This window comes from Puma concolor, chromosome D4 (assembly GCF_028749965.1).
Source record: "Puma concolor isolate L17-30 chromosome D4, mPumCon1.1.hap2, whole genome shotgun sequence".
In the NCBI taxonomy this organism is placed as follows: Eukaryota; Metazoa; Chordata; class Mammalia; order Carnivora; family Felidae; genus Puma; species Puma concolor.
The window spans coordinates 77,082,540-77,109,477 of record NC_141679.1 but is presented as its reverse complement, the minus strand read 5'-3'; the positions used below and the strand labels follow the sequence as shown (position 1 = coordinate 77,109,477).

The following is a 26,938-nucleotide window of genomic DNA, read 5'->3' as shown; positions in this document are numbered from 1 at the left end:
GGCTTTCAGTTTCCTGAGGGAGCTTGCTTCAAAGACAGCAACCAGACATGAAAGGAGTCGTTCTCAGAGCCGAGACCTGCCTGGGCACCGGTTTACTTCTCTGTAGATTCAATCATCGGGGGCAGTTTTCAGGTCCCGTTTGCTTGACCTTGTGTTAGCAGTTGACAGAGTTGACCACTTCCTGCTTGAGGCACTTTCTGTGTTTGCTTCCATGGCACCAGACCTTCCTTGTTGGCCACCTCCCTTCTTGCCTGCTCCTTTCTCTGTCTGCTGCATCCTCCTCTGCCAAACCAGTTGGTGTGGCTGCACAGGACCCTGGCCTGAGCCCTCTTCTTGGACTGTCCTTCCCTCTGTGGGGACTCTGTCACCATCCCTACAATTGATGACTCCCACTTCACACCTGTGCCTCCAAGCTTTCCTCTGGTATTTGCTGTTATGCCAGCTCCCTTGCCCGCCCAAACTCTGCTCCCCACACCCTAGACAACCTAGCACTTTCCGGTGTTCTCGCAAAACGTGCCATGATCTGTTTGGATCTTGGGAAGGGAGACAGAAGGCTGAGTCCTTCCTCTTCTTCTTCTTTTTTTTTTTTTTAATTTTTTTTAACATTTATTTATTTTTGAGAGACAGAGAGAGACAGAGTGTGAGTGGGGGAGGGGCAGAGAGAGAGGGAGACACAGAATCCGAAGCAGGCTCCAGGCCCTGAGCTGTCCGCACAGAGCCTGATGTGGAGCTCGAACTCAAAAACCGTGAGAAGTCGGACGCTTAACTGATTGAGCCATCCAGGCGCCCCTGCTGAGTCCTTCTTAATATCTCCCTCTCCCTCCCCCCGCCCATTTTACAAATGTTATCCATTTTAATTCCCAGTTAGGTCTTGAATTTACCCTTTTCTTTCCAACTCACTGCGGTCGCTCTGTCACAAGTTGCCATCGTGACTTGTCTGGACGCTAGCATCGGCATCCTACCTGGACTCCCTGCATCCATTCCTGTCCCCCATCAATCCAAACCACATAGCAGCCCTCAGGACATGGACCAGTCAGGGCTCTCCAGAGAGATGGAACCAACAAGATGGTTGGTTGGATGGATATGTAATATTCATGTAAAAGATACATTTGATACACACACACACACACACACACACACACACACACACAGATTTATTATAAGGAATTGGCTCATGTGACTGATGTTATTGTGCAGGCTAAGTTTCAATCCAAGATCTGTTCAGCGGACTGGAAATTCAGGAGAGCTGGTAGTATAAGTTCTAATTCCAAAGCTGGTGGTCTTGGGACCCAAAAAGAACCAGTGTTTCAGTTTAAGTCCAAAGGCAGGAAGAGAATGACGTTCCTGCTCAAACAGTCAGGCAGGCGGAGTTCCTTCTCACGGGAGGGTCAGCCTTTTTGTTCTAGTCAGGCCTTCAACTGATTAGATGAGGCCCACCCACATTAGGGAGGGCAGCCTGCTTTAGTCTTCTGATTATCTCATCCAAGACACCTTCACAGACACAGCTAGAATAGTGTTTGACCGAATATCTGGACACCCCATGGCTCAGGCAAGATTTCACATAAAACCAACCATCATGGGATGTTTCTAAAACAGACATTCCTTCATGCCACTTCTTGAATGAAAACTCCTGGGTGCTGTGTCTTTGCCCTGAGGTTAATTTCCAGACTCTTCTGCACGGCCTCAGGGCCCTCCCAGATCTGCTGTGTCCCCAACCGACTGCCCCTTCCTCGGGCCCCATCTGCCCCAGGCCGTCTGCCTTTCAGTCACACGCAGCCTCACGCTCCTTAACGACAGCAGGAGTCAGGGATCAGAGCCTGTCCACATCCATCTATGCCAGGGTCTCAGCCAGGTGGTGGGATGTGGCTGAGGACCCCTCTCCCTTCCCCTTGTACCGTGGCTTCGACGCAGCTACTTGTAGGTGCATCTAGCTCTGAGGGAGAGGGGAGGGTAGAGCGGTCAGGGGAGGTTAAGGGAGAGCTGGACACTCACTCGCTAGTCTGCAGCACGCCAGAGGAGGGAACCCACTTCTTTCTCCTCAGAGCCTTGCAAAAAGACGATACAGGATGTGGTTCATTAAACACAAATAGGCCCATGAGACTGCCATTTCCACCAGATGAAATTACCAAAAAAAGCATTTGTTCCCCGCTTTAGATTGAGTCCATCTGGAACGGAACACCCTAGTCTTCTTCCTATTGGTGCGTACCAAGAATAATAATCCTTCACGGCGCTCGGCGCAGAGCAACTCACAGAGCCCTCTCACGTACATTATTTCATCCAATGTACTCCTCACACAACAGGCCTGGAAGGGAGGCGTTGCTATCTGCATTTCGTGCTTGAGGAAACTGAGGCTCAGAAGGGTAAGGCAACCTGAGGGAGTTCACACCAGGGAGCGTGGCAGAGCAGAGATTTGAACACAGGCTGCTTTAATCATGAAGACCCTGTGTGTGCATAGCACGGCGGCCTCAGAGAACTCTCTAGATGCTGGCTGGCATGAGACCCAGGGGAGCTGTTTGCACTCCTGTTCTGTTTCTCTTATCCACCACTGGAAGAACTGAGGGAAGCAAAGACTTAGGCCCTCAGCTTGGGTGGGGGAGGAGGTACTCTATGCACCAATACCCCTCTGGTAGCTTAATTCTCTGTCTTAGCTTAGCCACAGCACTGCCAGACAAAGCCAAACCCTAAAACGTCAGAGCTGGAAGAGGCCTTGGCAGGCATCCAGCTAGGGTGAGCTTCTCCTTATGCGACGGTTTTGATCCAAAGGTAGTAGCTGCCTGGAATGCTCGTGGAAAGAGATCCTGGGTCAGGACCAGGCTTGGTGACAGGAATCCAGTGGTCACTTAGCGACATCTACCATGGGCACGAAAGGAAGAAACAATCACTCTTGTGTAAGGCATTCTCTATTCTCATCTGGGCTGGCTGTTCCCATTCTACAGATGGGAAAGTTGAGGTCTGCTTATGCAATCTGTTAGAACCTATAATTGCAATGTAATAACCAGCTAACAGCGTTGTTTTTTTTTTTCTTCACCCTCCTGAAAACTCAGAGAAAATTCAAAGTCTCCTGCTTGCCAAAGCCCCCCATATCCTCAGAGATGGCAGAGTTACCGGTTGACAGACTGCACATTTTCTTGTTTCAGGGTACATGCGCACACAAATACATCCTCCCCTGAAGCCCTGGAGACCACCCCTGTTGTCCTTCCCCCTAGGGCAACAATACAAGATGGATACTGCTGTAAGCTGGTTACCCTTGATTCTATTCGGCCAGGGGCGAAACCACACTTGTTCTGCTATCACAGGCCTATTCCCAGGAAGGTGATACAGGGACTGAGGGAGCGGGGCTGTCCGAAGGGACCCTTCTCTCTCAGCAGTCCTGCACTAAGAACGTGGAATTTCCCTGGAGATGAATATGGGGCTTTTGTTCTCTTTCTGCCTTCAGCCCCTTAGTGAGAACAGAATGGTCTGGAAGGAACCCTGGTGCATGGAGGGAAGCTTTTGCCTTCCCCAGGTTGGCAGCAGCAGATAGAACCCATCAACCTGAGAGCAGCCTCACTCACAGATATCACGGAACAGGGTGTGTTTCCTGCCGCTCTATCTCTCCTGTTCTTCCTTCATACCTTCTCACCCCTCCATCTTTCCACACTAGGGGGTCCACTAGTGGGTCCAGCTCCTGGGATATGCCAGGCTCTGTATCAGGTGCTGAGGCTGCAAGGCGAGTGAGACCCACCCCCTGCTCTCAGGAAGCTCACAGCCAAATAGGAAAGATTAACAGGTGGATAGACAGTTACAACCCTTTTGATAAATGCTGCAACAAAGGAAAGCATGTGCATGTGCGTGTGTGCACTGTGTGTGTGTGTGTGTGTGTGTGTGTGTGTAGGGTCAGGAGTAAAGGAAGCAAGCCTGGGAGACTGGCCCCTAACCACGTAGGGTGGCTGGGAACTTTCCTGGAGGAGATGTCCCAGCAGAGCCCGGGAGGGTGTGGGCATTTGCCAGACTGGGGTGGTAGAGAAGGGATTTGCAGGGGACAAGACGTGAATCTGGGGTGTGGGAAAGCCTGGTGAATGCTGAGTCCTCTCGGGCCAGTTTGCAGCAACAGTGCCTGAATCTCTCCAGGTGCTCTTTAGGGACACCACTGGCTTCTTTTTTAGGTCTTGGAACGTCTCCGTTCCTCAGTCTTCCAAGTAGTTAGAGAAACTGCCATTGCCTCTGTCCATAGCTGAGTCCTCTCGCGCAAGGGCAAGGCTGTATCTCCAAATACCTGCAATGGAGTCAACACATGGGGCTAGTTTCAGAGGTACCTGGGGAATAGTTAGGAAAGCATCAAGGTTATTATGAAGATGGTATGAGGTCGTGTGATGAGTTGGCTTGTAGGAACTCAAATCAGTCATTGTTCCCCCCTCCTTATCAAAGGCGTACCTTTCAACAAATACCGACATACATACCCGGTGTATGTGAGTCTTCTGCCCCGTTTGCCAGATGTGTGACTAGGGCAAGGCATTTTGATTTGCTGAGTCTCAGTGTATCTTCAAGATGGGTATAGTGATGCCTGCTTCACAGTATTGTTAGCAGAATTAGCAGAAACAATGATTATAAAGTGATAATCACTGCACCTGGCATATAAGAAATACTCAGGAAATGCGAGCTGTTATTGTTATCATTTATTATTGTGAGATGCAGTTGAGTCAGTGATGATTGTTATTACCATCAGTTTCCCAAAACAAAAAGCCTAATGGTATAGCTCTTTCCAGTCCTGAGTACAGAAGCCTAGATAAGCCTGAAGTCACGGCTGTTTCTCACTGGATGATCTGCCAGCTTGAATTTGAGTCCTGCCTGAACCTGGGGGTGGTTGGGGTGGGGGTGGGGGAGCAAAATTATCAAAAAGCACAGTCTGGAACCCAGCAGTGGGGCACAGGGGAGTGTTTGCACAGCTGGGCACTGAGCTTATAATACACGAAAAGGACGTGTAGGGCTGTGTGCGTTGGGGCAAGGGATGCCGGAGGAATGGGCAATGATGACTGATTTGTATGCAGTTCCTACTGTGGGCCAGTTAATCACATGATCTTGCGTTGTCTTCATGAGAAGCCGGCAGGGTCCAGAGTATTATGTCCATCTTCCAAATGAGAAAACTCATCTGCTTAAGGTCACGTGGCTGGTAATAGGCAGAGGCAGGATTCTATCCCAGGACTGTGTCACTCTAGAGCCCCAATGCCCTACTTCATCCCTGAAAGAACAGATGCCAGGTACTGAGAACCACTATATGCCAGCAGGCATGCTGGGCACCTCGCATATAGGATCTCAGTGAATCCTAACAACAAACCCTCTGAAGCTGGTGTCTTCCTGCCTAGGAAACTAAGACTCAGGAGGTGCTGGGGTGGGAGGGGGGATGTATATAATCCAGAGACATATAGCTGGTGGAAATACCTGCTCTTCCCTTTCTTTCTTTTCTTGCTCAGGGCCTCTTACCATTTACGTTTTGCTGTTACTTAACCACAGTGGGCACTCCAAAAAGTGTCCTCTCTGGGAGGCATTTCTCTTCCTCTTGAAACAGGTAGACATACTTCATCGGAAGAGTGAAAAAATAGAGGCAGATAGACCAGCATGATTCTAGCCTGCATGATGTCGGTCAGTTGGTTCCAGATTCTTGTTTTCTATCAACACCCTGGCTTTGGGTCGGGGCGCAGGCTTCGAGCCAGGTCTTAGAGACTGACTTGACCGCTGATCCATTGGGTTGGAGCTGGTCTTCATCTGACACACAAGCCCTAGACCCCAAGTGTTCCTCTGTAGGATTCTTGGGGTCTGCCCTTCTGTTTCCTCACATTCCATGGGTGCCCGATGGAAGGCTTCTTTTAGAGATCTTGGTCCAAGAAGTCCCTGAAGTCTGAGGCACCACAATCACTGAAATTCACAACCGGAAAGACCCTTAATTCAACAAATCTATTAACTGTAGATGACGAAATGGGTAATGAAAAACTTGTTCAAAGGGAACTATAAACTAGTGACAGGGTTAGGACTCAAACCAGCTCCCTTTTCTTTCTTCCTTCTCATTCCAAGAAGATGTGTTAAGAGACCCTTTGTCCAAAGGTATCTCCTTTTTGTTTCTAACAGCTTTATTGAGATATATAATGTACATACCACACGTCGAAGGTATCTCTTTGAGCCTTCTCTTCTGGTGGTGATTCTGCACAAAGACACAGTCTGGGTTGAGTTTCCAGAAGGAAACACAACTTTTCGTTATTGTCTGGTTGAGAAGCTTCTTCAAGGAAAATGAAATCGGAGGTAAATACGCCTCCCACTTTCAACTATGTCCCGTTTTCTGTCCCACCTACTGTCAGTGATTCAGGGAGGCAGCTGGTGGGAGGGGGACAAGGGGGCACAGCCAGCAGGGGCTAAATGCAATACAAAGTGTTCATTTATATTAACGTATGAGTGAAGCCAACCCCCTGCCCTGGTTTTGCCCAGCAGCAGTTTTAGTGTCTACTCTGTGCCAATGCAGCACCAAATTCAACGTGGCTCTCCCTTCGCAGAGCTCAGTCCAGACTTGGAGAGAGATAGGTAATGAGGAAATCACAATGCAATGTGGAAACGTTAGGAGCAGCAGCCACACAAAGCGTGGCTTGGACACCCGACTCAAACTGTGCGGTGGGTCAGGAGGGGCATCCCAGGAACCCTGCAGGAGGCAAGGTTTAGGCCACATAGGTGGGTAGGGAGAGGGGAAGTTTCAGGTAGCAAGACACACGTGTACAGAAAAGGCCCTGAGATACAGGAAAAAAAGTGTATGGTGCAGATTGCTTAGGGAGGAGCTAAGATAAACGCCAAATCCCCCTAGATGCGTGGACCATGTTAAGAAATGCACCGTTTTAGTAGGAGCCGTTTAAGGTCGTTTAAAGATTTTTGTGTCATATTAATTTGCATTTCAAAAAACGATTGATTCTGGCTGGTGCAGGGTGGGGCTGGACCTGGGATTGAAGGACGTGTATATGGGATGCTAGATAACAGTCATCAGGGAAGATCAGTTAGGAAGTTGTAGCCTTGTTTCAGGAGAAAAATGATAGCAGTTTAACATTTCGTAGTCGTGAAGCTGGAGAAAACAGAAATAAATGGGTAAGAAATGGGGGCGCTGAAGGGTTTCTTTTTTTTTTAATTTTTTTTAATGTTTATTTTTATTTTTGACAGAGACAGAGCATGAGCAGGGGAGGGGCAGAGAGAGAGGGAGACACAGGCAGGCTCCAGGCTCTGAGCTGTCAGCACAGAGCCCGACGCGGGGCTCGAACTCAGAGTGTGAGATCATGACCTGAGCTGAAGTTGGACGCTCAACCGACTGAGCCACCCAGGCGCCCCAGAAGGGTTTCTTAAAGTAGAGCAAAGGAAGGTCAGCCGGTGTTGGAGAGCGGAGCTCAGGTTTGAGGACAGTGAGTGTGAGGGTTCTCAGGGAGGTCTTCATCCAGCACAGCAGCCCACAGTTCACATCCCGATTGGCAGTACAAAGTGGGCAGCTGGACATACCCCAGACTGGTAATGAGGGGGAAAAACAAACAAACCAAAAATGCAGGTTTGGGACCCGGTTGGTAACTGTCATAGGAGACAGAGCTCCCTGTATAAAGACACAGCTCCCCTTTTGCAACTTGTCTCCTCAGGGAGCAGCCTTCCCCACCCTCCCGCCCCCCCCCCCCCCCCCACCCAACCCTGGGCCCAGTATTGTTTCTGAGGTTTTCTTTAGAGCGGCTTTATTTCATTTAGAGGGGCTGTGCATGCTTCTCGTTTCTGGCCAGCTTTTCCTTCTGTAAAATGCTGTGGGATAGTGCATGTTAGGTAGGCTGGCGTTAACGTCTCCCATTTCATGGAGGAGGGAGAAGGGCCTGTGCAGCCATCGAAGCCAGAGCAGGAGAGAAGAATACATCCTGCTAGGGCTTTGGCCTCAGCATTTGTACCTTTCATTTAGCTAAGAATTAAGTAGCCTTTATGGGAGGTGCAGGGTGGATGGCCCATCTGTGTATGGATCACACGTTTCTTCCAGCACATCCATCGGCACAAGCTTCCTTCTCCTGCATCCAGCCCTGAGCCAGGATCAGGGGAGATACGAAGCAGGCCCGCTCCCTTTCCACCCTTTGAGCCACGATATTTACAGTTTATTTCTAACCCTGCTCTAGAATCATCAGGCTTGCAAACAAGTTTCAGGTCCTTGGGCCTGAGACAGTTAGGGTTTTTATTCTCAAGTTTAGATATTGTCATTTCACAGAAACACAGTCTTATTCATGTGGTTGCTCATAAACTACATTCGTAAAACTTAATTTATCATACTCTGAAGTGTGCCGTCACAGGGCAGTAGTGGGATGGACTCCCACCCGATATGCATGCGGTTTAGCCACAGAACTGATGCTCCTGCCCACACATCAAGATATAAAAGGGCTAATCGCTCACATAATGAGGCTTTCTGCTCTCCCTAAGGTCCCAAGTGGCTTGAGAAAACAAGGAGAGACTGGCCTGGCTAGTATATAATGGGCAGGGGGGTTGGGGTATGTCTCCACTGTTTGAAATTCCCTCTGGCGCCAAGAGTGGGAGCACCTGGGTTTGCCAAATGAGGGGCTGATGGGGAAGTGGGGAGTAGTGGGGCTTGGATGCTGTCAGAATCCAAGCATCAAATATGGAGTCAGAATCATTACAATTCACCCTGGATGTTTGGTTACTGAAATGTGCTATGATTCATTTAATTGAACTTGAACGTGTGTAAGTAAGCCATTATAGCACTCTAGGAGGGCTGCAGTGTGAGGGTGGTAAGGGAAATGAAAAATGTACTAAATGCCTTATATAAGAGCCCAACGCTGTGTATTTTGAGAAATGAAATGAGTGCTTTGGTCACTATCAATAATGTCTGAAACTCTGAAGGCGATAAAGTGTCTTAGTGAGGACTTTTGTTATCGATTTAGTTTGTGTAGAGACATGTGTGATCTTGATTTGTTTCGGGTATCTGTGACACAAGAGATTCCCAGAGATCCTAGATGGAGGACTGTTGCACCCACTGACTGGACCAGATGAACACATCTTTGGCAATGGCCCAAGAGTACAGAGGAATGTGGAGATGGGGTGGACTGTTGGCCAGGGCGTCCAGTGAAAAGAGGACTGCATGAAGTTTGGCCAGTTGTGTTGCCTCTTAGGTCCTGTCTCGTTATCAGGGACATCCCAGTGAAGGACTGAAAAGCAGCAGCTTTCCAGCAAATTCGATCATATATGATGGTTGGTGATGCCATCTATAAAGTTACTGGGTTGATCCTAGGGGACTCCTCAAATAGCCAAGGGGTCTTGGAAAAGGGGTGACCTTCTCCAGCACCATGGTATCCAGCCAAGGACCAAGGATGGAGGGGGGACCCTGTCCTACAGACGAGGTATGCCGAGGGCCTACGTTTGGCTCTGTGCTATAGCAGGGGGGGTCTCGTGGCTGTGCTGAACTTTCAGAGTGCTGCTTCCCCGACCCAAGGCCGAATGGGCAGCAAGGGATGGAGGGCCACAGGTTCAGTGTCCGTGACAACCAGCCTTTGTTTCCAGGAGAGCCCAAGATGCAGCCAGCAATTGCACTCTAATGGCTTATGTTAATTTTTGTAATTACTTGAGTTCATGAATAATGACCCAGAGGAAAAATCCTTTTATGCTAGCCATCTAGCAGAATAGCTAAACACGCATATTTCTGTCTTGAAACAAATACACACACATGCACACAATACATACATATATATGTCTGTATATAAAAATCGTGACTCCATTTAACCTCTCAAAAACAGTCAAGATGACATCCTGACTACTTTCATCAAATAATTAGCCTTTAAGCTTGACGTGCAGCTTCCCTTGGGGGGTGCAGTACTATGAGTGTTTGCCTCCACCTCTCCAGGAATCCCTCTCTCCCTCCAGTAGGCTTTTCCTTCAGAAGCTGAGCAGTGCCACCCGCAACACCAACACAGGTCTGCAGTCTCCCGACGTTAACTTGAAAATTCCGCATCAGTGCAGCACGACGGGAAGTCACGTTCCCTGAGCACCTCACACTTTCTGAATTAGGTACTTCTACGTATGCCATCCCATTTGTATCTTTTAATTCTCACAAAAGCGCTGTAAAACGTAAACTGTCTTTGCCTTCCACCAGATGAAGAAACAATAGTTCAGCAGAGTGACAAGAGCCTACTAAGTTCCAGTAGTTGGGGCAGAGTAAGGACTTGGACCAAAGTGGAGCTGATTATTACAAAGTGGAGGTTCTTTCTACCACTCCAATGTATTAAACACAGTTATAGCAAGAATTAGGCAAAAACAGTGAGGCAAAATGCAACAATTCTAGTTGGTTAAAGAGTAATTAAAATCGTAGCGCTAAAAGGAATTTCACCAACGATCTAGTCTAACCTCTTTACAGACTGGGAAACTGTTGGAGAGGTGTGTTGATCACCCGAGGCCACCTGAATAGGTCAAGGGCAGAGCTGTGATTCAGACCTAGACAAAGTCCAGTGACTTTCCCACTAGAATACATTGGCAGTCCCAGAGCTGCCTCACTAACTTCGGACTTAGCCAGGAGAGCATGAATATTAATGATATTGACAAGCTATAGCCATAGGTCTGGAGCGTAAGTATGTATTTTGCTAAGCAGCTTTGTACCTCACCACTGCCCTGCTTGTAAAATTCATCCAGGCATCTGCTATTTCATATCTGTAATTTGTTTTTGAGATCCCTCGAGGGGCTGTACGTCCTGAGTACAAATCAGCAGCCTAGTCAGGTGCAAGACAGAGCCCCCAGTTTCATACCAAGCTCTGCCTTCTACTTCCCTGCGACAGAGCTGGGTAACACTTTACTTTTAAGAGGCCATTAATTAGCACTAGATTAAAAGTACAACTACTTAAGCATTACTTGCCTTACCCACAGGAACACTGTAGGACTCCAGCCAAGTTTATCTTACTGACTGGAATAATGGAGTGTCCCTCTGCGGACTGTCTCTGGCTGGAGTGTACATTGGGACTGGCCCTTAACAATCATTCAGGCAGTGCCTATCCCTGGCCTCTCAGGAAGTCCACGGCAATGTAACATTAGATTTCAAGTATCTTAGGAAAGACTGAAACAATTTCTGAAAGAGTAGACACATGAATATCATTTATTAATTTTTTTTCTTTTCTGAACACTTCCCATAGTGCCTGGCCCACAGGAGGTACTCAAGAATACTGAATGAATCATTGCTCTAAAACCTTAATTTCTAAGTTAATTACTCAGAATGATAAAGGGAGGCAGGGACTTAACTAACCTGTAAGTAATTTGTTGCCTAAGAATACCATTTTGTCCAACGTTGAGGGGGCTACTACGTTAAGAAGACGAAGGTTACTGGAGACCTATCATCATTAGCAAGTAAACAGCAGCCAATTACATAACTGAGGATATATTTTGCGTTAGGGACCATGCTATGTGCTTACAGCAATTTATACAATAATAGACACATGAAATAGGGAGAGTGATAATAGAAAGGAACAGGTGACCAGGAGAGGAAATGCCTGAGAAAAGTTGTGGCTGGCAATTAGGAACCCATAAAATAGGAAAGAGGGAAAGTATAGTTTGGAGTGGTTGGACCACCTCATGCCACTCAGGGAAGACAGGAACAGCTGTCACCTGTTGAGTACGCCGAGAACTACATCCACGTAGTTTTGCATCCATTGTCTCGTATTTTACACCCTTCCTGTGAAGAATCATTTCCATCATTTTCCAGAAGGGGAAAGGTGAAATGGCTTGTCCATGGCCACATGGAAGATTAGCAATGGTTTTCAGAAAGTGTTCTGTAGATTCTCAAGAGTTTTGTAAGAATAAACAGGAGGTTAGATGAGGGGATAAATAAAGCCTCTTCTCCAGGCCCACAAACCTGCTTCACCCAGAGCAGGGGTGATCTACTTGACATGATAGACTGGCATGTGAGACTTTACTCAACTAAGGGCACTGTTGCTTAAAAACAAAAAACAAACAACAAACAGAAACTGCTCTAATTGAGGAAAACGGTGTCCTGGGGATGTACTACATATGTGATTGAGTCAACACAGTAGGTAATTGAAAACTGATTGGACTAAGCACAGCCTGAAATATTCACATCAAAGAAAAAACTATTCAGGAGGCGTCCATTTCCCACCCATTCGGAGTCAGCAGGTGCCTGCCGTACTTGAGGACCACGGCATGAGCATAGTTCAGCAACGGGAAGCCCTAAGTGCTGAACAGCACTGGTGATAGCACTTGCCTCCAAAAGCATTGGCAGCTACAGGGTTTTTGGCCCATTTACGTCAAGCCAGCCCACAATGTACATTTCTGTGCTGCAGACCCTGTGCCAGAGGCCTCGACCACTGTTATTGCCTCAGCAAGCCCCCCACTGACAGCAAAGACAGACCTCCTACTGCCAGGTGCTATCACAGAGAAAGTGGCTCTGATAACTACTGGAGCCATTTGTGATGCACTTTTAATTGGATCAGTTTCTTCTCAATTCTACGATCTTTGGAAATTGGGTGCAATTTCATAATCAGAACACGGGGCTTTCTCCAGGTGAAAAGCACAAGAGGAACTAATTCAACATCCTACCAATTATTTCCTTTCCTATTCTTTGGGAGCTATTACAACAGAAGCCAAAAAAGCAACACTACCACCAAACAACAAACAAAAACAAAAACAAACAAAAAACAACAAAAAACAATTTTGAGTAGCCCAGCTCAGCAAATTTTGTTTCTTTGAAAAGCAGGGTGATAGCTCTTTGGCCCTGCATCTACGAGCAAAATATGCTGCTTAGCAAAAACAAAGCCTGAGAAGCCTTGTCACGATTTCCCTTATCCAGTTTTGGTCTTTTTAAAGACAAGACTTCTTCTGTTTTTGAACTGTAATTATAAGGATAACGCAAATGGTAGAAGCTCATTTCCTAACAGAGCGCTGGTGACAGTATCAACCTTGGGGGCTGATTCTGTATACCTGTGGGTGAGAGTAAGATTTGGATCATTTTTACATAATGGTGCCTTAGGCTGATTTTGGGCTGGGGTAGATCCTAACGCTCTCAAAGAATGCAGTGTCAGATACGGAAGCAAAGCAGCGTGGTACAACTTCTCTCTCTCCATCTCCCAAATCCCATATTTAATTAAAAGACATGAACACCAAAGATGAAGAAACAGTTATCAATTATTTAATTCTGATAGAGGAATGGAAATAAATCTCAAAACGCAATATTGTGCCATCACTTGAGGAAAATACAGAATAAAGACCCAACAGTTTTGTCTTAGTAATGAAAATGCGATGTGCCCACATCTCCACTCTGCTGGCCCTGGCCTGTGTTGTACAATTCTGCAGACAACTCTTAGCACAGGTCAGTGGAGAGAGGTAATATGAAAAATGATGAACTCTAGAGACTCTCCAAGAGTGTTTACTGACTATATTAGCATTTGTGTTTGTTTATTCCCACTTTCTGTGCTTTGAAATAATTCCAGTCTATATGCTCCTATAAAAGGCGAGCAATTTCCAGGCTGAAGTCTTCCATACCAACCAACTAGGGTCAATCCATCCTCTGTCACATCTGCAATTAGAGACCAATCCAAGATGGCACAAAACCTCCAGAGCCGAGAGGTCCAAAGGGACTATGTATGTCTCTTGGTGGCACTAAATGAGTGAGCTTTCACTCTGGTAAAGGTGAAGAGACCTGAGACATCATGCCCCAGGGCTGTGATGTCTGAAACGAAAGGTGGAGCATGCACACTAAATGCAGCAGAGCTGAAGAGAAAGTATCACAGATGAAACACATTATAATAGGAGGGAAATATGGGACCGGGGTTAACGAGGCCAAAAGAGGGAAATCAACAAGGATTCAGTATAAGGGCAAATTTCAAATACAGGGGCAGGAGGCTCTCTACTGAAGCCTCAGAAGTGCCTAAATTCTAATCAAACTTCAGTTAACCCCATATCATATGTCTTATTTGGGGCAATGCATGTTAAAGCTCTAAATTTAGGAAGAAAATAATGCAGAAAGAAACAAACAAACAGAAACAAAAAACTACTGAAAGACAGAGCTTCTAAAATTCTAAGATTAGCCAGCGGGAATGAAGACCTAGGCCAAGCGCACTCTACAATACCACCAATAACCCAGGAATAAGGGTGGGGGTGGGGGTGGGGGTTGGGTAGGGAGCTGGCTGGGGAGAAGAACCTGTTCTCTCTTATCCCCTAAGGGGTGGAGTATCTTCTCAGATGGTAGCTATAGATCTTGATGCAGTGATCCCAACAGTCCAAGACCAACAGCTGCCCTTTAGGAGTGAGGGCGATGCCCACTGGACACGTGAGCCCCTCTCGAATGAGCACACTATAGCCCCCGCCCTTGGGAAAGTGGAGAATTTCCTTTCGACTGCTATCGGCCACAATGAGATCGCCACGAGCATCCACACACATGCCGGCAATGCAGCGGAAATCCTCATTCTCTGAGAAAAAGTGGCTAATCTGGCGACCCAGCTGCCCATCGGGGCCCACAGAGCCAATGGAAAAGCCGCCCTCCAGGTGGTGCTCGTTCTGCCGATTCTCCAGATTGAGGCCCAAGCCCTGCGTGAAGTAGACGGTGCCCTCAGCGTCGCAGGTGACAAACTTGGGCCGCACGGCACTACAGAGGCAGCTGTATTTGACCACCCCTGCCCCCCGGTCAACAGTGAAGCACCAGAGCTTTCCACCTTCCACATCAGTTACCACGAACTGGCCAGATGGAAGGGCTGTGATGCCCCAGGGTTTGCTCAGCTGGCTCCGGTGACAGGCCACGCAGTGGCCATCCAAGGTGTATACCTTGAGGGAGTTGTCATAGCTGTCAGTCACACCAATCAGCCCCTGGCAGTTCATGGCCACTGAGAGAGGCGTGAGGTTGGGCAGATCAGCCCCAAGGAAGCTCAGCACAAAGCTGTCAATGCCACTGGGGCTGCGGCGGATCTCCTTCAAAAAGCCTTTGCGAGTGAACACTTGGATTCGGTAGTTGCCTCGGTCGGCAACCAGCACCTCGCCCTGACCGGTCACGTAGAGACTCACCGGGAGGTTGAACATGCCTGGCGTGCTGCCTTTGGCTCCCATCTTCTTGAGGAAGAGGCACTGCTGGATGTTGGCAGCTGGCTCGGAGCCCCGCTGCTTCGCAGGCGAGGCCCTCGGGCTGGCGACCACTTCCTCGGGGCTCACGTCCATCTCTCTGAACGTAACAGAGGTAGAGGCGGCAGAGGCTGCCGCCTCCATGGCCCAGGAGTCTTCCATGTTGACGGTCCGGGGCTTCTTAACAGCCTGCCCGATTTGGAGGGGGCCGACGTGGCCGACCTTAAGCAGCTCCACGTCCTGCAGGGTAAGCTCGCGGGGCAGGCTGGCCGTGAGCTCCGGCTCCTCCTCGTCCGCGGTCTCCTCCAGGAGCGCGACGTCCGCCTGCTTGATCTTGGCCAGGAAGTAGTCACAGCGAGACACTGCCTGCACCTCGGCAATGTTAAGCAGGTAACTCTGCTCCTCCACCACCTGACTGTTGGACTTCTCCACCTCGGCCAGAGAGCCCGTGAAGAACTTCCGAGAGCGGGCCAGCTCTTCCTGGACCCTGCGCTCCTCGTGCCCGTACTCCTGGAGCACTGCTTTATACCTGGCCTGGAGGTCCTTGGAGACCCCTTCCAAGGCTACCTTCCGCCGCTGCAGCTCCCCCATGAGCTCCCGCAGACGGGCCAGCTTCTCTCCGAAGTCGTGGCGCCGCTCCTCGGCTGCCTCTTTGACGGGGAGCGTACAGTGGCCAGGGGGCTGGTGGTCAGCCTCCCGGCAGGGCTCACACAGCACCAGGCCGCAGCTCCTGCAGAACTGCCGGGGCAGCCGCCGCCCACAGGACCGGCACATGAGCAGCCCCACGGCCTCACTGAGCCCCGCCGTGTCAATGATCTTCAGCACGGTCAGGTTGTCCGTCAGCTGGGTGAGGCTGGTGATGCGGGTAATCTTGCTGCAGAAGGGACAGCGCACACCATTGATGCTACTGGCCAGGAGCTTCTCCAGGCACTGGCGGCAGATGGTGTGGCCACAGTGCAGGAGCTTGGGCCGCAGCTGCTCCTCTGTGAAGGACTCCATGCAGATGGGGCATTCCAGCACTTCCCGGAGGGCATCCAGGTTCAGGTGAGACGCAGCCGCTGCTGCGGCCATCGCACTTCCTCTGAGGGGCCTGCTAACACAGCCCAGGACCGAACAGCTTGGCATTCATGCTCCAGAGGGTCAAAGCCTGCTAATAAGAATAAGAAGCCATTACTGCACTGCCTGCATGAACTAATTCACTCAAGAAACATCCAGAGAACAGCTACCATCTCTCATCCAGCGACTGACGTGTTTAACAAATACTTGTTGAAGTCTGTTAGGTGACCGTGATACACAGGGAAAGGGAACAGATGCAGCACTGCATAGTAGGTAAGAATTCAGGTTCTCGAGTCTCTGATACTTAGTTGTGTGACCTTAAGGAGGTGGCCTAAACTTCCCAAAGCTCGGTTTCCCCATCACCCATCTATAAAATTGAAGTAATAACAGTATCTACTTTATATGAGTTTTGGAAGGGTTAAGCAACATGATGACTACGACGCACTTAGCACAGCCCATGGCCAGCATCATGCCTGATTAATGTTAGTGATTACTGACATCTACAACTCCATTTATATCAGGGGAAAAGCCTAAGAAAATTACAGGAAAGGACTACACACAAAGTTCTGTGGGTGCACGGTGGACGGAGTAATAGTTCCCAGAGGAACTGGGAAGGGCTTCCCAGAAACAGTGTCACTTCTGTGACAGGTCTGGAAAGAAACAAGGCCTTGTGGGATAAAGGCATTTTAGGCAAAGAAAACTATGTGACCAAAATCATGGAGCCTGTTTTATTATGTTATATAGAGTTCACCATGTCACATTCGGGGTCCTGGGAAGCATACAGGGAAACAGAAAATTCAAGTGATCCGTAAAACATTAGGTCGGGAAATACATGTATTTTTCATGCTTCTATTCCCCTATCTACTCACCAATCCACCCAACTAGGACTAGGTACCACGTGCTGTCCTATATTAGGTTTTCAGGATAGAAATCCTGCCCTTCAGATCTCAAACTTTAGGAAAGGGGACAAGACATATAGGCAAATAATAGCCAAGGCAGAAAGCAGTATCATAAATAAGACATAAACTCAGTTAGATGGAGGCTATGAGGCATCTACCCTAATTTGAAGGGAAATAGAATTTTCAGCAGGGGCTGGGAATGGCACTGGATAGGGCTCTGGAAGGGTGCACAGATACGTAGAGATGGGAGAAAGGGAGTACCAGACAAAGGGCAGTCTTAACAAAGGTTAGAAGGCAAGGGGAAGAGCAAGAACTTCAGGGTATTAGAAGGAGAGCCTGTCGCCTCTATACATTTGTTTCCTCATTTGTACAATGAAATAATACCGCCTTCACAAGGTCAACGCGAGGATTACATGAGATGATATAGGCAGTGTATGAAATGCTAAGTTTTGGCTTAGCACCAAAAAAGTCTTAGATAAATTTTAGTTCTATTTTCTCTCATCCTTAAGGTTAAAACTGTGGGGAGAATGTAGGTAGATTAAAGTAACCGGCGTGATTATGAGAATAATTATAAGAAGTCTTCAGAGCCGAAATGAGACCTTTGGATTTCATTTTGACGGGAATGGTGAAGCAATGCATGTTTTGAAGCAGAGAACTGATAGGATCAGAGCTTGAATGGAGTAGGTGAAAAGGCGGAGAACCTAGTCTGGAAGCTGCTGCAAAACCGCCTGGGGGAGGTAATAGGGAGCCTGAACTAGACAGCAAGGGGTGGAAATGGAACGAAGATGCATGGGAGCAATATTCCAGAAGTACAATCACTAAAATGAGTAGATTGAAGTAGGAAAGTGGTGGAGCTAAGATAACCAAAGACTCAAGCCCAGTGGTTTAAAAACCAGTAGTGCCTTATCAAGACCATTTATTTTTGGCCTGGAACACCCCCTGCTTCTCTAAGTACACGCCATAAATACTCCCACCCACCTTGATCCACATATGCTCATGGAATAGAACAGAGATCTCAGTGCTCTGAGACTTCCGTCATTGTGTATTTATACTCCAAATTAGAATGAACAGATCTGGCAAGGTGAGGCATGTGGGTAAATTGCAGCCCTTCTTAAATGCAAATTCTACAGCCACATCTGTGCTGTCCTGAAATGCAGATCCTCAGCCATCAAGGAGAAGAGGAGGGCAAGTTAGCTGGGTTTTAAGGACAATGAAGCAAGCTGAGAAGAGCTCCGCAAATGCCATCAGCTTTCTCCATGCATACAGAAGAAAGGGTGTCTATGCAGAGATGCGTACTAGATGCGTATTACAGAATTCCCCGTATTTAGCTTTGCATCGCGATCTGACAAGTACTCTACAGCAGACACACACACAGTATCCAAAAGCAATCCAACCTCTCTGAAATCCCACTTCCCTTCTACTGGAAGGGAAACCATTATACATCTAGTACCTTCTATGTGCTGGATGCCACACTAGATGCTTCATATACTTAATCTCATTTAATCTGCCTCATGCCCCTATAAAGTAGGTGCTGTTTTTATTATCTCATTTTGCCATGAGGAAACACTGGCTCAGAAACACTGGCTTAGGGTCACAAAGCCCACACGTGGTGAAACCATGCAGTACAGATAACCTTTAACTTTGTTTAACCCAGAATTACTTCAAGCTTCCCCTCCCCCCCCCCCCCCCCCCCCCGCCACTGGTGTAATAACACTTGTTAACAAGTGCTCTCCAGACCATACTCTGGGAAACGCTGTCTTATAGCATATCCTTTTCTCCACAAATAAGAAAGAACAATACTATTGTTACGGTATTTAGCTTCTATAAAATGGGCTATATTGATTTATTAGCTGGGTGACCCATTCTCACACAGCAGCCTGGCAAACCATTATGATTCAAATCCACGTCTCAACAAAATGACACATTATCACGTATCATGAACCTATAAGGTCCCAAGTGAATATCTGAAACTTAATACTGACTTCTTAAATGCCATGGGTCTGGGCACAGTAGTTGAGAAATGCTGATAGAAACCTCAACTCAGAATCCATGCAAACCTTAGTTCTAAACCAATAGCTTCGGTCCCTTCTTCCATCATCTGGGACAACAGACTGAGGGCAACATTTGGTGTTTAGATCAAGAGCATGTCACCTTACAATGCAAGGGACATCTGTTCTTCCCAAAGCTGGCACTGCAGATCAGCTAATTAAACAAACCTGCCAACCTGTAAAAATACTAGCAAATTCTTTCCCCAGCTTTCTGGAATGTCGTACCACCTCCTTCAATTAAAAAGCTTCTTACCGCCCTGTCTAAGCCATCCACTTTGAAAAATGAATTTACTATGCCCACATCCATATCCTAAAATACCTCAGCTGCCTGCAGCTTCACTAGGCTCTCTGAGGCAGAGGAGAATGTCAAGGATTCCTACTCTAATGCTGGCATGCTTTGCCAGGAAAGCTGGAGCTGCCATCACTAAAGCATCAGGGATACATCTCAGACTTGGAAAAAGCCTAAACTATGTCTCCCATCTCTAGGAGCTGGGAACACTGCCTTCAGTAGGATCCTAGCCCGACACAGAGCTCTGTATGACAAGCAGATACGTTCCCTCTCCTCCAGAAGCATGTATCTAACCATTACTGTTAATACTGACAGTGATTCAGATGGAAAGTTAATTCAAACTCAGTTTCCATGAAAGGGCCAGACGGGTGACAGGAACTGTCTAACCATCCCAAGTCTCTAAGTTAGTTGCCCATTTTCTGCCAGCTATAAAATCTAAAACCAATCAGAATGAACCCCCAACACGTTCTTTATAATAGTGTTGTCTGACTTCATGATACCTTGAATATGTTTCCTGTTGTCTTTGTACTCTCAACTCTTGACTGCTCACCTCAGCCCATGCACTCTCCCATCACTGTTCTGATCTCATGATTAATACTGCACATTGCCTCCTGATACCAGGCCAGCTCTTCAGGTGAGAATCTACCCCTTAAGCTGTGTTTGCTTCAGCGGCCTTAAGACTCAGGAAAATTCTATAGTCCTACCCTAGCCTAATCCAGCCGTTTCTGGCACCACCAGGCTTTCCCCAGTCCATGATTTAAACAACCAGGATAGCAGGAAAAAACAAAAAGCAAACAGAAACCCATGAACCCTGAAGTCAGACAGAACTGGGGTCAAATCAGCACTGTCATTTTCAAGGTGTGGGGCAATAGGTAAGTTATTTAACCTCACCAAATTTGTTTTCTTACTTTACAAAAAGTAAGAAATTAAGGATAATGCATGTGAAGTGCCTAGTCTGGAAACCGGCAGGTATGAAATGAAAAATTGCTATCTATCATAGTTTTAGTAACAACCAGCAATGGTATTAACAATAACAACAACTAGTACTAGTATAAACCAAGCATTCAGTTTATAAACTACATTTTAAAAGGATGACACATCTTTCTTTTCATGACATATAAAAGCACATGAAGATTAATAAAGAGACTGGCCAGCTTTGAAAGAATTTGATTGAGGACATTAGGTATTCATGCTAGAAACTGAGTGGCACATGAATTCACAACTTCTTTTGCCCAGAAAATAGGCTTCTTCTACTAGGGACTAAATATGGAATGCTAGAATTAGTAGTGATCTCAAAGAGTAAAATAGATGAGTAAACGGAGATCAGGAGAGAGAAATCGAGAACTTGCTAATCATATGGCAGAACGAGGACTAAAAGACAGGAACTGGAGGTAACCAGTATTATACAGACTAAGAAAGAGGGCTCACGAATCAGGCTTTCTGGATTTCAATCCTGGCCCTACTGCTCACTGTGGAGACTTGGACAAGTTAAGTAACCTCTCTAGTTCTTGGTTTATCTAAGAAAACGGGATTTACAACAGTATCTTCCTCACAAGGTTATTGTAAGGATTAAATGGGATTATGTGAATAACACACTTAGTATAGCACCAAGGGAAGCATACAATTAACTGTGCAGTATTTATAAGAGTGCAGGGGCAGCCACTACTCAGCCAATGAGAAGAAAAGAATACGCACTTTACAACAGGCATACTGTATGAAGATACCAAATATGCAAGTTTCAAAAGTAAAAGTTCTGAGCCTTCACCAAAGAGTTTTTACCTGATCTCTGAATCAAAAGATTAGAGATGCCCAAAGGCCGTACATGTGTCAACTCCTTGGGGGCTTAGGCCATCAGCAGAACTGAAGAACTTCAAGCAATTAATTAAACAAATCTTTACTTGAGCACACACGGAGTCTAGCCCCATAAAAACACTAGGGATATAATTTTGAACAAACCCAAACATGAATAGAGCGACTTACCTAAAAACCAGAAAACATGTAAAATAGTACTACGTTTCCTTTCACAAAGCATAAAGGTTCATCTTCCACTGCCACCCTCCTCTGGTTTGGCAGAGGGGTGGTTTTGCAAGGCTTATCACAGTTCCTTTCTAAACTGTATGTATTCCTCTTGTGTTTGAATGGAATGCTGACCAAGTACACAACCATCTCCGGGCCCCCAATGGTCGCTCTCTGGGAGGTGCTAACAGGAGCGATTTTAACAAAGTCAGGGAGGTCCTCTCGTGACACCTGCCTAATCTTGTATGGAAGAGGGTCTGAAGTTTATTTACACAGGGCATTTAAGGTACCTGCCAACAGCTAAGAGAAACTCAACAAGTAGGAGCTTATAGGGAAACACAAGCATGACTTCCCCCCAAAGCTGTACCAGTCTGAGACATACAAAACAACTCAGAAGAAAATGTTTGTAGAAAAGGGAACCTCAGCTAAAGTATGTCAAGAATAAGTTAAACCAATAATAGAGTTTGATGGAAAGACACTTTTCTTCCTCTTCTAAAACGGCAGGCGCTGGAAAGATTCCCTTGTATCTTCCACAAACGTTTGGGTTAATACCAATGCTGCCAATGTGACAAAGAATCTTGAATATGGGAAAAACCAACAGTCCTTTCTCAGAGGACCTCCAACTCATCTCGACTCACCCACCCCTCTTCCAGTTGCTTTATCTACGTACAACACATGTTCACTTAACCATGAGCTTTTGATGAAAGGATTAGGGAGCAGATCCTGGGAAAGGTAGAGGAGGGGATGGGAGTTGGGGGGAGACTGGCAGGGGCTGCTTAGGGTCACTGAAATTTGGCAAAGCAACCCTCAGTTCCCTTCTAGCAATGCCTTCCTCTTAGAAGTGCTCTTATAAAACTACCATTTATTGGATGTCAGGCATCTTTTATACATTATCTCCTATTCTCATAATCACTGTGAGATACATGTTTGTTCTTCCTCTTCATAAATAAGGACACAGAGTCTCAAAGCTGGTAGGTAGTAGAACTGAGATTCAAATCCAGGTGTGTTAACTCCCAGGTGTGTTAACTCCCACATCAACTCAAAACATCCGTTACGGTTCCCTAGCTGATGAGGCTACCACTGGCTCTAGGCAGTTTGGCTGAGAGGCTGGTGAAGGCACCTAGGAATGATTTTTAAATCAAATTGTTATACCAAAAGGACGAAATGGAAGGACTGTCACAGAGGCAGCACGTCAGTGTGCAGGGACAGTGATCCACCCAAAGGGCTTTGTAAACCTAACTACCAAACTCTCCAGACACAGGTGCACAGGGTTTAAATGTTGGAGAAGCCATTCTAATGAAACTAGTATAATATAACTTAGGAGTCAGACAGACCTGGGCTCACATCCCGCTGTGCTATGAAGCCTTAGGTAAAGCATTTAACCTATTAGTTTCTCATCTACAAAATATGGAATAACATCTACAATGTTGGCAGGATCATTGGCAGGATTAACTGAGTCAATGCACATAATAAACAGTAAATGGTTGCTATTCTTATTTTTAATAGATTGAGGCTGCTAAGAAGTGTCTGTCCAAGGTCACCTAGTAAATTAGCAGCAGAGGAGGGATTTTGGACTTGAAGCCTCTGATTCCCAGGCTGATTCAATTCCTATCACATGTTTTCCACAGCGGTGCATATGACTATTCCAGCTAAATCTCTTGCCTTCTGATGCAGTCCTACTGTGTTCCTGAACTGGCTTCAGCAGTGCCGTAGCTTGTCCTGGAGCTGACAGAGCAAATGCTGTTACTCTGTCCCAGGGGAAAGAAACCCAAGAGACCATTTAGAACCAGGAGTTATTTTCCAGAGCGTGACTGCCTTCGGCTTCAGTCTCTGCTGTGAAGTGTTTTTTTCAAGCCAGTGGCCTCCACACCTCACCCTTCAGTCCCTAGCACCTCATCCCGGCTAACTTCAGGCTCCTCCCCTTATCTGCCCACTGGTCCTGGTCTAAGAGCAAATCAAGAACAAAGTCCAGGGCTACTCCCTACCTAATTGAGATAGTTTTGTCCCCTTTCGAGTGCAATTGGATATTCAGCAATACTCATGGGCAGTTCTTTCATTAGAGGGGAAGGGGCTGAGACAGTAAGACTAAGCAGGCCCCAGCAAGGAAAGAGGGAATACGCAGGGTTACAGGCTACAGAGATCTGAATATGAGCCTAGCTCTGCCATCCTAGTTATGGAACCTTAAACAAGTCACTTCCCAAGACTTAGCTGCCTCATGTGTAAAAGTGGATATGGTAGGGCCTGTTGACTAGTGCTGTGAGGAAAACTGAGTAAGAAAGCACATGTAAAAATTACACATTACTAAATTTTGCGTGCTTGCTGTGCAGCAGACACGAAGCACTCTGATGTCTCTCACTGAAGCTTCACGGTCATCTATGATGTAGTCCTGTGATTAATTCTATTTTACAGATGAAGAGCCAAGCGCAGGGAGGTTAAGTAATTCATTCAAGATGACAAAGGAGGGAAGACAGAGAGCCAGGATTTGAATCCAGAACATCTGACTCCTGCGCAGAGTTCCTCAGCTTTGGCACTGCTGACAACAGATAATTCTTTGTTGTGGGGGCTGACCGGTGCACTGTACAATGTTTAACAGTTTCCTTGGCGTCTGCCTACTGGAGGCCAGTAGTCCCCCGTACCCCAACCGTGTGGGCCGAAAACGTTTCCAGGTATTGCACATGTCTCATTAGGAACCCTCTCTTTAGAACCTGGTGCAGGACTAAATGCTCAGTGTTCCCCTCTTCCTGTCATTCTTTTCCAGCCCAAACACCTCACTCACAGAGTCACTGCCTCTTGAAGCTGTAGTGGACCTTATTCAGGATTAATTCAGTCTACTTATGTAACTGATAAGGACGGTAAGGCCTGAGGTCTTGTTCTACTCATCCCCTGGAGGTCTCCCATACTATCTGCAATCACAGCTCGGAGGGGCAGGGGAAGGAATACTTAGGCAGATGACCTTGAACGGTTTCCTGCTTTCCACCTCCTTTAACCACTGTCTCCTCCTCCTCCCAAGCCTACCCCTTGCAGCAGCCCAGGCTGGGTTCAGAGTTACTGGCAGTGCCATAGTTGCCCTATGATAAGCAATCTCTGGTTAGGGAGGGAGGGGGATTTTGCCCCTCCCGTGGAGAGTCAGGCTCCTTCAGGAGTCCTGATCCCTGAAGATTTCTGACTCCGCTGCTGAACCCCTGAACTCTGCTAAACTCCACACACTCAAGTCCACTCTCACACACTACCCCCCTTTGCCTCCCATGCAGAATTCAGGAAAATTCCTTTAGCAGCCCGAGACACCAATCCATAAACCTATTCAGGGTCCTTAGAGTCCTTTCATTCTGTAACCCAGTTAGTATGTCTCCAGCCTGTCCCCTCAACCCTCCCTAAATCCCAACCGTCTTACAACAGACAATTCAGCCTTTTGGGCTCTGTATTGCAGCCCTTACCAATTCTTTACTCATGTGCCCCAAATGCCTCTGACATAGATCCTTTCATCTGTTTCCAAATCGCTGCAGCCTTCAGCCCTGCATCCCAGCATAGCATCCCAACTGCACACCCCAGACTTCTGTGCCCCGCCTCAATCTGAGCCCCCAAGTCCTGCATTCCATCAGGCAGTCGGCTGACCTCAAACCTGGTTCCTTCCCCTTTTATCCACCCCATGTCATGTGCTGCCTTCAAACCTCAGCTTGATCCCTCCTTGCTAACAAGACACTGCCTCCCACTGATTCCCCCAAGAACTCACGCCCTCAATTTTCCCCAGATCTCATCTGGAAAACGCTTCCTCCCCAGGCCCTGCTCTCTCTGATCTCAGGTTTTGGCCCCTCAAATGCATGGTGACCCCAGACTGCCTCAAACCTCCTGAGATGCGGCACCCCAAACCTCATCAGAGCCCCCCAGTTCCTTTTTATTTCCGAAATTCTGCACCCCCGATGCCTCGAGGGCCTTCAGATGCCCTCCCATCTCCCAGATGCTGCACCCCTCTTTCCTCGGGGACCCCCACATTACCTCAGGCCTCCCGAGATGCTGCACCGGGTATTCTGAGAGAGGCCCTCGCTCCCCTCCCAGCGGATCTGCATCTCCTCTGAGCTCCTCTGCCCCTTCGGATCCCTCCCGAGCCTGTCCCTCGCAGCCCCACCCCCACCCTGGTCCTGCCCCCCAGATCCGGTCCCCAGACCCTGCCAGTCGGGCGTGGGCCGGCCGCTGCACGCCAGCGCGGCCCCCCGCCCCGCCGCTAAGCCACGGCCCGCGACTCAAGCCGCGGTCCCTAGTCCCGGACCCTCCTTCCCGCCCCTTACCTGACCGCCCGCGGCTCCAACGCGTCCACCGCCGCCAGCCCACCCGCCCGCCGCCCTCTGCGCACGCGCCGCCGCGCGCCCCTTGGCGGGCGCTAATTCGCACAGCCGTCTGTCCGTCACTGCGCCCCGCCCCCGGGGCATGCTGGGGCTTGTAGTCACACGGACCCGAGCGTCCGTAGCTCAGGGGCGGAGTAGAAGCTAGCTCCCAGCTGGGAACGTGGGGACCTAGGAACGCGCGCGTCTGCTTTGTGTCCCCCCCCTTGTGCGGACAGGGAAACTGAGATGAAAGCGGCCCGCCCAGGTTCCCTCAGCGAGTCCGGAGCTAAGTCAGAACTCGTGTCTGATTCCAATATGTGCGTTACCCGCTTCGCTGACCCGTGACGTCCAGGAACGGGCCTCAGCAGAGCCTGGGCTCCTGGCAAAAGGGCGTCTCGGAAGTAGGGCCAGCGCATGTGAGGGAGTGACCAGGGGAAGAGTACAGCTTTCCCCGGGGGCGGGCGCGGAGGCTGGACTCGCTTACAGAGCAAGTTTCTGGGGCTCCGTGTTTCTCCCTGGGACACGCGCCTGCCTAGACTCGAGTTCATGCGATGGACCTAGTGCTCAAGGGAGAGGAGTCTTTTCCTTGCTCTGTGGGGAGGCCGCAAGAGAGGTAAATAGGGGACCGCGCTCTGCACCTGCTGCCCCTGCAGAGCAAAGCGCCCTCCAGGAAGCCCACAGTACAGCTAGTCAGGCCTAGGGCTGCTGAGCGCCTGTGGCCCCTGAGGCAGTTCCAGGTCCAGTACCTGCTGGTGCAGCAGACCACGTGGTACAGTGTAGGCGCAGGGACAGGGGGTGAGGTTGCATGGTCCTGAATTGGAAATACCACGTAGGTATGTGACCCTGCACAATGATAATACAACGGAAACAGAACGCAGCTACCACCTTTGAGCACTTGGTGTCTGGCTGCAGCTAAGCGCTTCCCATGCATAGCCCCTTAATTCTCATAACCACCCTGTTAGATAAGCAACTGACACCCAGATGGTTACACAGTAAGGTCACGTGTTCACAAGGATAAAACAGAGATTGGGACCCAAGACTAGATGAGAACCCACCCTAATAATCTTGCTTAACCTCTTGGTCCATTTCTTTATTTCTAAATGGAGATAAGTTTTGCTATGAGGATTAACCAAAATTATGAATACGTAGTCGTTTGCACTTAATTAAGAGTATTTTTTAAAATTATAATTAGCTCTTACAGCCTTTAGACAGCTGCTTCCAGAAGCCCTA

General features: G+C 48.0%; 2 protein-coding genes across 8 annotated transcripts in view; one reads left to right on the top strand and one right to left on the bottom strand.

Annotated features, from left to right (window-relative positions):
* The window catches only part of ASTN2 (astrotactin 2), an 881,464-nt gene that overhangs the window by 650,005 nt on the left and 204,521 nt on the right, over positions 1 to 26,938 (top strand). The window lies entirely within an intron of this gene.
* On the bottom strand, positions 13,138 to 25,732 carry TRIM32 (tripartite motif containing 32). 3 transcript variants are annotated; one of them, XM_086683840.1, is made up of 2 exons: positions 25,673 to 25,732; positions 13,138 to 16,231 (listed from the first exon to the last, which is right to left on the bottom strand). In XM_086683840.1, the coding sequence occupies exon 2, from the start codon at positions 16,204 to 16,206 to the stop codon at positions 14,188 to 14,190; it is 2,019 nt and encodes a 672-aa protein (XP_086539966.1). In that variant the 5' UTR covers positions 16,207 to 16,231; positions 25,673 to 25,732; the 3' UTR covers positions 13,138 to 14,187. The 3 variants fall into 3 exon arrangements, with proteins under 3 accessions (XP_086539966.1, XP_025768691.1, XP_086539967.1); XM_025912906.2 differs by having other exon boundaries at positions 13,138 to 16,228; positions 25,673 to 25,727; XM_086683841.1 differs by lacking the exon at positions 25,673 to 25,732 and adding an exon at positions 25,383 to 25,495 and having other exon boundaries at positions 13,138 to 16,228.